General features: G+C 43.0%; 1 protein-coding gene across 1 annotated transcript in view; it reads left to right on the forward strand.

Moving 5' to 3' along the window:
• LOC136652230 (collagen alpha-4(VI) chain-like) overlaps positions 1–15,225 on the forward strand; it is a 71,827-nt gene that overhangs the window by 19,642 nt on the left and 36,960 nt on the right. Inside the window, exons 9-13 of the mRNA XM_066629159.1 lie at positions 845–1,420; positions 8,675–9,018; positions 9,423–9,501; positions 11,133–11,278; positions 12,749–12,841. Coding sequence (XP_066485256.1) covers positions 845–1,420; positions 8,675–9,018; positions 9,423–9,501; positions 11,133–11,278; positions 12,749–12,841 — 1,238 coding nt within the window. The remainder of the gene's footprint in view (positions 1–844; positions 1,421–8,674; positions 9,019–9,422; positions 9,502–11,132; positions 11,279–12,748; positions 12,842–15,225) is intronic.

Genomic DNA, 15,225 nt, shown 5'->3' on the forward strand with positions numbered 1-15,225 from the left:
ACACCTTATTTATTCATTTATATTAATATTATTTTATTATTACTAAGGTTAATTTTTGGAACACCAGCCATTGTAATTAAGCTTGCTCCTTCTACTGCCTGGATTGGAAAAGGAAGAAGGGGAAGAAGCAGAAAAGAAAGAGCGGAGCGGAGTGGGTTGGGCTACAATGTCAAAAATGCTCTATCCCAGTTGTTCCCAAACTCACCTGGGTCATGATGCCCCTGCAGTCTCTTCTTCTCATGAGATCCAAGATTGTGGTGCCTAAATCTCATGAGATTTTGTGAGATCCAAGATAGCGGTACCTGGGGGAAACAGGTAGGAAGGGCCACCATGAACATCTCACAGTGCTCCGTGAGTGTGCCATGACACCCCAAGGTGTCACAATGCACATTTTGGGAACTACTGCTCTACCCTATCACTCTCCTCTCCTCTACATTTTTTCTTCTGCTTTGTCCCTGTCTTCCTTTCCGATCCAAGGACCAGCTGGAGGAGCAGCAGTGGAGGATATTGGGGAGGTGGGCACACCCCACCAATCTGCTTCCCAAGGAGACTGCCTCATATAGCAGTGTGGCTGGGCCAGCTCAACATTATAATACTCTAACAATAGACTTAGAAAACTACATTGTGAACCTATATCTGAATGGGTGGGTGCATACTCATAATGTCTTTGTCTTGCTAAGGAAGAAACTGATGAAATTTCTCATTAATTGCAATCTGATGTCATCAAATGTCCTGTTTTTAGAACTTCAGCCCAGTGATTAATGGGCAATTCCTAACTTTCTCCCTTGGCGAAGGAAAGCATGGCCTCAATTTTCATGACAAAGTGGAATTTTTCTCTCCACAGCTTGTGACACTCAGCAGGCAGACCTTGTGTTTCTGATTGATGGCTCTTCAAGCATACCGGAGGAGAATTTCTTGGCCATGAAGACATTTATGAAAGAAATTGTGGATAGCTTTGTCATTGCTCAGGACAAAGTCCAGATTGGGGTGGCCCAGTACAGTGAAGATCCCCAAAAAGAATTTTATCTCAATGAATTCTTCACCGATGATGCCATAAAGGGAAAAATCGACAGCATTGTCCAGTTACGAGCAAGCACATTCACTGGCAAGGGGCTGAGATTCGTCAAGAGGTTTTTTGAGGCTTCGAATGGGAGCCGTAAGAACAAAGGAGTGTTACAGTTTCTCATTGTCATCACTGATGGGCAGTCCGACGATGCTGTGGATGAGGCAGCCATTTCTCTGAGAAATGATGGGATCCAAGTCTTTGTGATAGGAATTGGGATCCTGAACTCTTTTGAGCTGGTTCGAATTAGTGGCAGTGCACAGAGGGTGTACACGGTGGAGAACTTCGAAGGGCTGAAAACGATTGAGAAGAAGTTTGTCACCGATATCTGCGATCCTGGAGACATGCCCATTCAGGGTAAATCTAAATATATACTATGACTATATCTTCTCTCTAGCCTGACTCTTTATTTCTTTTCCCATTTTCACCCCACGTTTCACTAAAAGTCACAACAGTAAAATATTAAAATATAGAAACAGTTTAAAAAGTAATTAATAAAGCCAATCAAAGGAAACAAAATGCCCAAACACTCCAGCAGCAGACACAAGTCACTTGCAGGGTACCATGCCCTAAAGTCCTCACTAATGGGGGACATCTTAAGTGTCTTTTTAAGCATTGGGGAGGGGGGCATCACAAACTCCTTGAGAAAGGGAGTGTTGCACCGAGGTGATTATTACTGAGAAGGTTCTGACACACATGCATGACAATTGATCCTCAGGCGGTGATCGCACATGGAGCAGTCTCCCCAGAAGATCTCAATAGCAGATTGTACATTAGCCATTAGCAATACAGTGGTACCTCGCATAACGAATGCCTCGCACACCGAAAAACTCGCAGAACGAAAGTGTTTTGCGAAGTTTGGTAACTCGCACAACGAATTTTTATGACCCGTGCTTTGCAAGACAAATTTTTTTGTTTGTTTGTTTTGGCTTGTTTTAAGGGGGGGATCTTCATGTCAGTTTATGATCCCCTTCACCCTAGTAAGGGGAGGATCTTCATGTCAGTTTATGATCCCGTTCACCCTAGTAAGGGGAGGATCTTCATGTCAGTTTATGATCCCGTTCACCCTAGTAAGGGGGGATCTTCATGTCAGTTTATGATCCCATTCACCCTAGTAAGGGGAGGATCTTCATGTCAGTTTATGATCCTGTTCACCCTAGTAAGGGGAGGATCTTCATGCCAGTTTATGATCCCGTTCACCCTAGTAAGGGGAGGATCTTCATGCCAGTTTATGATCCCGTTCACCCTAGAAAGGGAGGATCTTCATGTCAGTTTATGTAAGTAAGTCCCATTGTGCTTGCTCCCAGGAAAGTGTGCACAGGATTACAGCCTTCAAGCTCCCCACTCAGCATCCCCCCCCCATTTTTGAAATCCTCAGTACAGTACGTATGCCTTTAAAGAGCACTTAATAAACACTTTGTAAACCAAATTTGACTTTGTTCTGACTTTTCTTGCCCATAGGAATGCATTAATTAAATTTCAATGCATTCCTATGGGAAAACGCGCTTCGCAAAACGAAAAACTCGCATAACAAAAGGACTCGCGGAAAGAATTAATTTCGTTATGCGAGGCACCACTGTATATTTTTTTAGGTACTTGGGATATTGTGTTCAAGATGGATACACAAGCTAGAAGGATAAAAGCAATTCAAGGCCTAGAAATGGAATCTAGAGGAAATGATGGAAGAACTGATTGTGTTCAGCTTCAAGAAAAACAACTTATATTGACATTTTTATGCAGGAAGGAAAAGAGGAGATTGTTGTTTATTCTGCCCACTGAGAGTAGGACAGGAAGCACTTTAATTAAATCACAGGAATACAAATACAAGCTAACATTAGGGGAACCTCTTAACTCTAAGAACAGTCCAGCAATGGAATAAACTTTTCAAAGTTTTCAAGAGAAGTTAAGAGAGGTATCTTTAGGGATTCTTGGAACAAGATCAGCAACACAGTCATTTCATAACTGAGATATGCCAGAACAGGTTGGAAGGAATGTCTAGGCAGGCCAGAGTCAAACCCCATACTAGTTCCAGATGTCTAACCCAAAGAAGCAATTGATAATCCAAAACCAGAGCCAAGCAGATAAAAATCCAGCAAAGAAGTCCAAGGCGAGCAGGGAAGAAAAGATCAGGCAGGAACTGTCTGCCAACTCTTTCTGTTTTCCTTTGTAGGGCTGCTGGGAAGCTGGGTCCACCTAACCCCATGATAAAATAGCTAAGTTTGGAAGTTGAGTTTGGATGTACTCTGTATATCAGCTGTGGCTCATTATTTAGGTTGGTTGTTAAAAAGTGTTGGCAAATAACCTAAAACTGATTGCCTGGTTTCTGCATTTTTCCCCACACTCAGGACTAACAATAACTAATTTGCCACCTACAGCCCCTTCTACCAATTTCAAGTGGAGTCCCATTCCCTGATGGTTACAGATGTTTGTCTCCAGTAAGCAAGAGAGGATTACAACCTAAGTCTTACTGTACAGAATGGGCTTACTTCTGACTGAAATAGCACCGTTTTCAAACACCTCTACTGATGGTGCACACACATTTTACCATGCCTATATGCTCATTCTAACCAGCTTAGGTGATCTGCACCTAGCGATATTGTACCTTTACCTTTTCTGCCATTCAGATAAACTCTTTTACTCATGGGAGCAGCTTTCAGAAAGCACTTCTGCAAATCAAACTTATGATGTCAAAACCAGCCTTGAATCCATAGGCTGAAAGAGGAATGGGGTACGATTTGGAGTGGATGACTGGTGATGGGGAAGCTTGAAATGCAAATTTCCTTTTGCTCCAAAAATCTTGTCCCATTTTGAATTGGGTTCATCTCACTTCCCATTGGGCCTGACTTGAAAGGAGAAACACACACCTTGTCTCTGCTTCTACCCTTTCCTCCTGTCCAGTACTCCCATCTTCCCCAAGGGGGGAGGAAAAAGAGCCTTAGTGTGGGCAACAAGGAGTGGTAGCAGGTGGCAGAGAGGCAGAGAGCTCATTTCAACACTGACATGGTCCAAAAGGTAGCATCTTATCTGGAAATGAGTGTGGAGTGTCAATTTCTACTAGGCATCATGGGGCTTGTAGTCTTCTATTTACATGCCCCCTGATTCTGGCAAGAAGTGATGCCCTTTTTGTAACTCTCAGCTAATGGGAGGCCTTGCTGCGGTTTGTCCTGTATTGAAGTGAGTTCTCCGCTAGGAGGCTTGCGTGACTTGGGGGGCAAATCATAGGGAACGTGCACAACATTATTAGTTATGTAAACTGCATTATTTAGTCAAATATGAGCGTCTTTCGGGGCCTTTTTGGAGGTGGAAAGGTGCCATATAAATGCCTAGATAAATAAAATAGATTAGAAGTACACAAGATGATCCGTTTTGCAAGATCTGTTATGCAAGATGAGAAGCTGGGTTTTCACACTGCTGTTCTGAGAATTATGCCTGGTCTAGACAGGTTCATTATTTCTGGCAAACAAGAAAAGGAAGGGCAAGTGAGAAGGGCTCAGTAAAGAAGTTTTTGGAACTGATAGGAGTTCTAGCAAAGGCTGCTGAAGCAGCTGGGAAGCCTTTCCTTTAAGAATCTTTCCCTCCATTTAATCTGAGTGCTATTTGTGATGCTGTTTGATCCATGATAAATGAAGACAGCTGCAAGCAAAGATTACTCAGGCAAATGTATGGTCCTGATGTTTGCAACAGGATGTCCTACAAAAAACAGCTAGGTCTGACTGTTGTTACTGGAGACAAATAAAAACTTGTTTCTGGTGGATTACAAGATGATACAATAGTGCCTCCTAGGGAACTGCAGGGCCCCCCATAGTACAAGGCTATGCTATGAGAGCAAACCGAGTGGCTTAGCTTCTGAACAAGATCCATTGTGCGTTCTTTGACACTTATACAGTACATCAAATGTCTAGGGAGTCTTTTCAGCAATACTTGTATGTAACAGCACCTGTATTTTTCTAAACTCTCTTGAGTACTCTCTCTTTGGTTCCTTTTGTTCCTTTTACAACTTAATTTTGCTATGGCTCAAACTTCCAAGATCTTTAATCTGCCATGGTAGAAACATAGTAGTCTGTGAGCCCGATCCTGTCCACACTTTCCTGGGAGTAAGACCCATTGACCATAAAGGGACTGACTTCTGAGTAGACATGGATAGGATTGGGCAGTATGTTTCCCACAAAACAAAGAGCACATAAGGTTGTCTATAGCCTATGTATGCAAAGTACCCACAGAGTATCAAGCATGAATTGGACAAAGTTTTATTGATTTATTTCGAAAGTTGTTCACTGTCCTTCAGTGTAAATTTGTTGGGATGGCAATTCCATATGGCTAGGGCACATTTCAAGACTCAGACTGGGATCCACGAACCTCTTTAGGTACACCCAAGGTCTTGGGAATGCCTAACAGGAGAGGTTTTCAGCCAAATCACATTCTTCTGCGTCTTCTATTGCCCCTCCTTTTTACTACATAGACAAAGAAAGGATACATTATATTCTGTGTTTATTTGAACAGTGGCTGGTTCATTCCACCTCCTGATCAGGAGATGGCTTGTGCAGTGAGGGAAACGTCATATTCAAATATATGTGAGAGCCCAGTTTACTTTGTGCTCCATCCACCTTGATGAATTTGCAATCTTTCCCTCTCTTCTTGCCAGGCCTGAGGAGAGGGGGCCCCGGGGGGGGGCACAAAATCCCCAGTACCTGGGCTTCCAGGGGGCGCAGGCCATAACAAAACACTTAGATTTGTAATCAGTGTGGTTTTAATAAACAAGGTAATTATCATGTTCTGTTTTCATTTAGTTTTAATCTTGCTCATGCTAATTTAAAACAGTTAATTAAAAACTTGTTTTTTAAAAAAATTAGTAACATCTGGTTTGTAGGAAAATTTAGGAAGGGGGGAAATTGGGCACCTTTCACTGAGCCCAATGCCAGCTTTCAGCACCCCTGCTTCTTCCTGCCACTTCCAAAACATTCTTCAGAACTTGTGATTCCTTGCCATTGAACTTAGCTATTCTAGAAAGCTGTATCAGTTAACTCATCATGGCTTTCCTTTAATGGTTCCTGGGAACTGTAGTTTGATACTGAGAATTCTGTAAGAGACTGTTAGCCCACTTCCGTGGGGCAAGGGAATGTTCCTTAAGTGTGATAAATGAAAAAAAAAACCCCACATTCCCTTCCACAAAAGGAATACGATCATATAATTTTGCTTATAATGATTTTGATAGGTGTGGGCTGCTCAACACAGAATTGACTAAGGTGTAAACTTTTATATATTAAAAAAATGCAACATAAATGTTAGTAAGTGAATCTGTATAGCAGTTTTTTTTTCTTGAAAGATCTGGCAGATTCAGCTATGAAATGATCAACGATGGGTGAACTTCATTCCTGTACAGAAGGCAATTAAAGAGAAAAAAATATCCTGCAGTAGTTCAACATGGCCTTTAACATTATCCTCTAATAGTCCAGAGATCCTCGTTTGATCTGACAGATCAAAGTTTCTTTCCAGATGGCAATTAATATTACTGTAGAAGAGGCGAAGCATAAAAGTATGAGTGATGGTGGCCAAGTGATATAATCTGGAACTTGCTTGCCAGAACAGAAATGTTCCACACGCAACTAATTAGTTATGAAAAAGCAGTTTCTTCTTTTTATTCTTCTGTAACGGAATTCCACTGGCAGACCTAATGTCCACTGTCGGCCAACAGGGGCACTGGCTGAGGGCCATTAAAGGGCCCACAATTAACCCCTGGGACCCTGGAGAGAACAGATGTCAGCTACCAATGCAGCTTCTGTGAAGCACACTGGGCCACTGCAGCTGCCACTCCAGAAAAGGCTCCCTAAGCCTTGTGGGAGGGTTTACCTTAGCATTAGTGACAACCAGGAGCACAGCGGTTGTGCTCCTTTCATCTTTGTGTATCGATAATGTAAAGCCCTGCCTCCCTTACTGTAATGAGGATGGCAAACCAGGATGGTAATGGACTGGGAGTTGGACTTAGACCTGGAAGATCCAGGTTCCATGAAGTTTCCTGGGTGACCTTGGGCTAGACACTCTCTCTCTCTCAGTGTCACCTTCCTTCCTTCCTTCCATGTCTATGTCCAAATGCCATTTGTGAACTGTAGTTCGCAAAACAAAGTGAAAGAAGTTACAAATTCACAGTAAAACAACCATCCCTAGAACAGCAAATACAATTTTCTTCAAGACAAAAAAGAAGAGGTACAAGTTGCCCTGGAGGGACTGTGTTCCTTCTATGTTCCAATCCACACAGTTGGCAGCACACAGTTGGCATTAAAGAAGTAGCTGTTATTGTTAAAGTCCACATCTGCCGTTGTTTACATACTCACATACTGTATAACTTTGAGACTACAATCCTATCCACACTTTCCTGGGAGTAAGCCCACTATCATGGGACTTCCTTCTGAGTAGACATGCATAGGATTGGACTCTGTTACATTAATAATAACAACAACAACAACAACAACAACAACTTTATTTTTACCCTGCCTTTCTCCCCGAAGGGACTCAAGGTGGCTTACAACAGGTTAAAAACAGATTAAACAACATAATTAAAAAACAGATTAACAACATAATTTAAAAACAGATAAAAGCACATACACATATCATAAAAACAGTAGTCAGATAACAAGTAGTAAAAAGGTAAAAAGAGCATAGAGCAGCAAGTCATAAAAGAATCAGGCCTGTAAAAAATTAAAAGATGTTGAAAAGATGTTAAAAAGGCCGAGAACTCAGAAGGCTTGTTTAAACAGAAGGGTCTTCAGGCCTCGCCGAAAAGTCTCAAGAGAGGGAGCCATTCTTAAGTCAAGGGGAAGGGAATTCCATAGCGGTGCCACTACTGAGAAGGCCCTATTTCTAGCCGCTGCCCCACGTACCTCCCTAGGTGGCGGCACCTGTAAAAAGGCCTTCTCTGAGGACCTAAGAGGACGAAACGGATTGTACGGAAGTAGGCGATCTCTAAGATACCCTGGCCCAGAGCAGTATAGGGCTTTAAAGGTCAAAACGAGCACCTTGAATTGGGCCCGGAAATGAATGGGCAGCCAATGTAGCCGCTGGAGATGTGGACTGACAGAGTCAAACTGCCTACCTCCAGTAACCACACGGGCCGCCGCATTCTGCACTAGTTGCAGTTTCCAAACCGTCTTCAAGGGCAACCCCACATAGAGCGCGTTACAATAATCTAACCTCGTTGTCACCGTGGCATGGATCACCATGGCCAGGTCTGCATGATCCAAGTACGGCCGATAAATTGATAATATATTGATAAATATATTTATATATGCTTATATATTTGATCCACTTATTACACCAGAGCAGCAGGAATAAATGCCAATCTTTCTGTGGATGATGCAGCTGGTTTAGTGATGTCATCAGCCTCTCAGTCTCTTGGCAGTTTGGTACAGTGTCCCAATTCCTCAGACATTTCTAACAGATGAGTCACTGAAACCAGTGCTATGCAGCCAGTCAACATGAATTGAATAGCCTGGTGCCTAGATGACAACTTCTGTTTTTGCAAATTCTTAGCATGTTAGTCTTGCTCCCGCTGCTGGTTGAGATTATGGTAATTAATATGTGATTCACAATCTCTTGGATTTTGTCTTTCTTTTTAAGACTGCAACATAGATATTTCTGTCGGAGTGGATATTTCCAAGTATGCCAGGCAAACCCTGCATTTGAAGCAGAAAATGCAAGAATACCTGCCTAGGCTTCTGCAGCAGATGGGCACCACAATCAATGTCAGTTGCATTACCGAGTCTCCCGTCAACATTAGGTTTCGGTTCCAAGTGTTTGCCAGCAATGGCCAAGCTTTGTTTGACTCTGACTTTGAAGCATACACTGAAGAGATCATTCAGAAATTCTTGGATGTGCAAACCACAGTGGACACTTATTTGAATGTAGGCTTCCTCCGGTCCTTTTGGGACAGATCCTTTAGTCTGGCCTCAGAGAAAGTGAAGGTAATTCTGGGATGTGGGCCTGCTATTGTTGTTTTGCAAGATGGAAAATGTGTTAGGGAATGATCCTGTCAGTTCAATGGATTTTGACCAATTCCTTGTTTTGTTAAAGGCATGCAGAACCACTGTCTCAGGATTAATAACCTGTAGTTAAAATATAAAAAGATTAAATAAGGGCATGATCCTACTCTTTATTCGCTAGAAGAGAGTGCTCATGATGGTTTGATCATAGCGTGATGTGTAGTTATGGCTTAAGAAAGTCAAATGCTGTATTCAGCTGTGTTATTGCCCTTTTAATTTTTCTTGCATACCATTGTCACATTCAAATAGTTATTTGATAAAACACACATTGTCTGCTGAATATGTACATAGCTGTATATCTTCTCACCATTACTGTTTCATTGCAGGTTCTCCTGGTGTTTACAGACGGGCCAGATGATAGCATAGAAATGCTTAAAACAACAGCAGCTGTTCTTCGAATGGGAGGTATATGGATGTTAAAAAGCATTCCTGCAACATAATATCCAGGTCACCTTTTATTTTATTGCAGGGTAGACCCAGGAACAGAACAAGGGATGGCTTTATTGCATTGAGGCTGCCTTGCTCATTCCTTCTTCCCTGCATTTGCTCATAATCAAAAAGTATCATATCGAAGCAAGATAAAAGATCATAGTTAAAGAGAAAGCATTCAATATGTACACCTAAATAAATACAAACAATGACTGCATAATAAGAGAGAAGGTTTTTTTTCTTTTTCTTTTTCGCAACATTCACAGGCATTCACTTGCTGATTAAGGAACAAAGAACAGTTGAGAAAGAATTAATGTGGCAACTTAAAAATACATACATTTGAATCTAGTAGGTGTATGCTCATTTGCAGGGAGACTTTTAATATAACATATTAAAACATATACAATACACACACATACACACTGCGAGACCTTGCTTAGTGAATGCCAGCAATCTTGCGTTAAATTGTACAGATGCCAACAGAACCTCTTGTAGTTGGTTTTATAGCACGAGTGCCAGATCAGCATTTCAGAGATATGGGACACCCTGAATGAAATGTTGATGCATGATCAGTAGTTTTCTTTAGAAATTAGAGGCACAGTTCCTGGAATGTTACTCTGAAACGCTAGTCAAGGAATTTCTGGAAGCACCATGTCCTGATGGTTCTAACTTATGATGATGGGTCTGGTGTACATATGTGCATTCTTGGAGGATCACAAAGAAAAGAGGAGAGATTTCAGCTATAACAGTATCCAGGGAAAACTGACATGACAGCTATTTTTTGAACAGGTGTCAAACAGAGGTATGCAGCTTTCAGCTGCTTCGATTAATCTGTAACTGTTCAATCCCTTGAGAGAGTCACCCTTAAAACACATTGGAGATTAAAAAAAAATGTTCTATTTCCTGTACAGCAGTGACTTCAGTTTTAATTCCAGAGAAAAACAAAATCTCATAGGAGCTGGTAAAGGCAGAACTGGGTCAGGCAGCCTCCTCTTCATCCCAAAAGAAAGTACAAGAAAAACATGAAAAAAACTTTCCCCTCTGCTTTGAATTCAACTCGAGGTTGGAGAAACAGTAGTGGTCAGCATAGCCCACGAGAAAAACATCACATTAGGAAACAAGTAGGGAGAAGTTTCCATTTTAATCTTCCATTTTAATCATTGGCAGACCTGATTGTCCCTGTCTGATGGAAGCCACCTACAAAATTAAGTTCTGTATGGTTGCATAGCACATAATGGAATGAAATCAGGTACTCAGCTTTTAAAAATGCAGTTGTACACCACATAACGACAGGGATATGTTCTCCAATCCCATTGTTATGTGATTAGGTCATTAAGTGAGCAGTCAGTCCAATATATTGCCTTTGTTGTGCAAACGGACACTCCCTGCCAGACACTAGCTGGCTGCATAGGCTACTAGAGATAGACTGCCTCTTCTCTGCATTAAGAGCCCCTCTCTTGTGTAAACAGACACTCTGCTGCAGGCTATGGGAGACACAATTGCCTCATTAAGAGCATCTTTATTGTGCTTTGACCACTGTCATATATGAGGTCTATTGTTAAGTGAATTGTTGTTAAGTGGCGCACACCTGTACTTTTCTTTTCCAGGGCTTGGTGCACTTTTAATGATTGGATTGGATGATATGCAGGAATATCAGAAGCTTCAGGAGATAGAATTTGGTAGAGGATTTGGATATGGGCAACCTTTGCATATTGGAAATCCAGAACTTCCAGGCCTTTTGTGGAGAGAACTTGTAAGTTTTGTTTTTCTTACATGGAAAAAGGAAAGGCTACTCTTCTCAGTTTTCTCAGTTAAAGTCTTTTTTTTTAAGTTTTGTGTAAAATCCTACATAACCATACAAAATCAAACCAACCATTATTATATTTGGCCCACTAGTTCTGGAATTCAAATCACGTCCTATATATAATGTACTCTCTATTTTTATGTTCTACCTGCAGATTGCCTATGAACAGTAATTAAATAATATGAGTATAATGAGGAAAAAGTACATTCCTATTTCCAACTATAAATTCTCTGGTTTAAACCAAATCTCAGATCTCCTGATGAACATGCTCATGTGTCTTAATTATCTTGTAGTTTATTATAAATTCACCAGCATACTTTTTTCTCTGAACTTGTCCATCCCATTTATCAGTGGTTCCCAAACTCACCTGGGGCATGACACTCCTGCAGCCTCTTCTTCCAGGCTCCAGTTGGTGCTGCCATCTTGCATCTTGCAAAATCTCATGAGATCCAAAATGATGGCACTCATATTTCATGAGATTTTGTGAGATCCAAGATGGCGGTGCCCAGGGGAACAGGTAGGAGGGGCTACCAGGGCCATCCTCCCGGCACCCCAGTGAGTGTACTGCGATGCCTAAGACAGTGGTTCCCAAACTGGTGGGTTGCGACCCACCAGCCAGGGAAGCACTCAGGTCTGGCCCCTTAAGAGGCAGGGGGATTGCAGCAACATGATCCCCAGGATCACATTGCTACTGGGGAAAGGGGGGACGGGTTCTGGCTTACCTGAAGCCACTGACAGACTCCATGGGGTGCAGGGAGCTATGCGGACACCTCCACAGGGCTCCCCAAGCCTGGAAAATAAAGAAAACCATGATCTGAAGTCACTTCTGGTTTTGCAATTGGAAACCAGAAGTGACATCTGATCACAATTTTCTTTATTTTCTAGGCTTGAGGAGCTCTTTGGAGGTGTCCCCGGAGTTCTCCGCATCCCCAGAACCCGTCACTGGCTTCAGGTAAGCCAGAAACCTCCCTCTTTCCCAAGCACAATCCTAGGGATCACATTGCTGCAATCCCCCCTGAAAAGACTTAGGTCCTAAGACTTAGGTTCCCAAAGTCCTAAGGAGGACTTTGGGAACCACTGCCCTAAGGCATAGCGACGCACACCTCAAGAACCCCTGCCATATGTGCTTATATTGCACCAATTTCAGTACCCTGGCTGAATGCATCCATTTTTTCTTAGCCAGTCCTCCATTTGTAGGATGTTGGTGTTTTCTATTTGTCTCCCAACAAAAGAACCAATGGAACCGATGGCAATTCAGTACTTCTGATCAGCTAGGCATCTTGAGTAATACATTTTCTATTAACTCCAAATGCATTTGAAATTCACATCACTTTTTCCACATCTTGGAAGGACACCCTTCCCTATTTTTAATGGTATTTATAAACACAGTAATGGTGATTAGCATTCATTGTTTGGTAGGACACCATCACAGAACGAAAATGCTGCAGCGTTTGCTGCAAATGTCTTGGAGAGGATGGATCTCAGGGTGCTCCTGGAACTGCTGGAAGGAAGGTAAGATTAGAGAAGGGTTACACTTGTTAAGCAATGGTTTCCAAGCTGGGAGCCAGGTCACATTTAGTGCGCTCCAAGAGGAAATGCAGTCTGCTTTGAAAAATGCGGCAGGCATGTTGGCTGTATCTACCCCAGAAAATCTTTTACCCCAGGAAGAACATACCCAGCATTGATCCCCCCTTCCTGTCAATATCTGAGCAGTGATATCATCTCAATGGTAGCAGGAAGAGTCAGAATGTACTGGCTTTCCACGACATAGCTTGTTCCAAGCTAGCAGAAGCCTAAAGCATAATTGTATTCTACCTTTTTTTTTAAATAGAGGTCAAAGTGGTAGACACGGAGTTCCTAGTTGGTTTCCCATTCAGGCGCTGATCAGATCTAGTCCTGCTTAAAAGTTTGCTGCATTGTACACCTACCACCATTGCCTTAATGATGTAGCACTGTGGTTAAGAGCAGGGCCTAGGAGAGGGGGGTAAAGGGGTAATTTGTACCCGGGCCCAGGGTCAGAAAGGGGGCCCAGGAGCCAAAGGAGGGGGCCCAGAAAGTTCCTGGGATCTGACATTTTCCTGAACTCACCTGAACTCACTGCCTGCACGTGATGCTCACACACAACCACATGTAGTGTTAACTGCTGCTGCAAGCCATGCACACCAGGCCCAGGATTGTTTCCATGACCCTCCTTAAGACAGTGTCAGATCTGGGAGGAAACTGGCCTGCTACAGTAGCTCTCTGGCTTGTGGTTCCCACAACCATGAAGGAGTGTATAGAAGCTCAGGGACTCAGCTGTGGAGCTACAGCTGCTGCAGAAGTGCATTTTGGTCCATTCTGGTGTGAGCCTAAATACGATGATGCTAATTTTCTGCAATGGATTTTCTGTATTTCAAAGATTTTAGAGAGACTTAATGTTTTTCCTCATTATTTATCTACCTGCCAGTGCTGCATAGTCTAGCAGACCTGGGCTTTGCATCAAGAAGCCTAGTAGACCTGGGTGCCAAAGACTAGCGTGGCTGTCAGCACGCTCCCCCTACTCTATTTTGCCCCCCCCGTTCTGCCTGCCCCTATTGCCCCTCCTCCTTTGGGAAGGGGCCCAGAAGAAACTTTGTACCCCCTGATAAATTTCCTCTCATAGGCCCTGGTTAAGAGACAGAAGTCCCGATCCTGTTGGGTCCACTCCAACCCAGTGCCAGTGATGAGTAGCACAAACGTGCCATAAGCCATACCTGCGACACTCACTGCTGATTGGGTGCTAGCTCAGTGGGAGCTTGCACTGAGCCAGTGCCAGGTCAAAACCAGTAGCATGCTTCTCGGAGCTCTGGGCAAGTGCTGGGCAGTGGAGTGGTAAGTGGGCAGGGGAGAGGCATTTCAGGGCAGGGGGAGGGCAAGGGAAAGGTGGGCAGCATTGGGAGTGGCGTGGGAGGGGAACGGAGACGGCAACAGGCTCTGCATTGTATCCTAAACTCCCCCCCCCCCTGGGCTGGGAGACCTGACACGAGTCTCCTTGATTCTGCGCTACCTCGATTGCAGGCATAGATCTGAGAAGACCCATTGGAGCTGTCTGAGTCTTACACGGGGTAAGGGAGTGTAAGTTCCCTTATCCCAAGGAAACCTGAATCCCAAGGAGACCTGGATTTCAGCACTGCAGCAGCCCTGGGCGCTGGGAAGCATTGAATTGGGCTGTGAGCTGGGAATCGAGACTTTCCTGAGTTCAAATCTCACCTCTACCATTGTCTCACCATAGGAGCCTTAGGCAAACCTTTGCCTCAGCCCCCCAGCTGCATATGAGGGATAATAATACTCACTGCACTTGTAGGGACATCAAGGTAATGCATGGACGTGCTTTACTCATTTGGAAAGCACTGTCCACATTTTGATTGTTATGTTTTCTCCAGCAAGGCAAATAGCTGATGGGTTTGTTTGCTGGTTTAGTCTGGCAATATTGCATGGGAAAAGCGATCTCCAGGGTCAGGCCCCAAACCAATGGCTGGTTTCCTTTTCAGAAAACATCTTATCTACTTTGGGTGTAAGAAAATCCTGCTTGAGATTGAACAAAATCTGCAGTGTGTCAAGCTCCATGAAGATCACTGACATTCAAAGCTACTTGTTATGACAAGAATAATTAGTCTAGCGTATGCTTAGTGGTCCAGTAATTAATGAAAACAGCAAACAAATTCTGCCAGAGGTTGAACTGAGTATGAAAAGGAAGCACTCAACAGTACACCAAGCTTCACTCAGTGGCCATTATCTGAATTCAGCATACTTACTGCTTAATGGAAAAAAATAAATAAGGGGCAGATGCAAAACTGACCCAGACCAGTTTTCGGTGGTTTCTCATGTTACAATTATAAAGTTTGAATGCATCATACAGATATGTATGAAATCCTCCA

The sequence above is a fragment of the Tiliqua scincoides genome, chromosome 5 (genome assembly GCF_035046505.1).
Source record: "Tiliqua scincoides isolate rTilSci1 chromosome 5, rTilSci1.hap2, whole genome shotgun sequence".
Lineage (NCBI taxonomy): Eukaryota > Metazoa > Chordata > Lepidosauria > Squamata > Scincidae > Tiliqua > Tiliqua scincoides.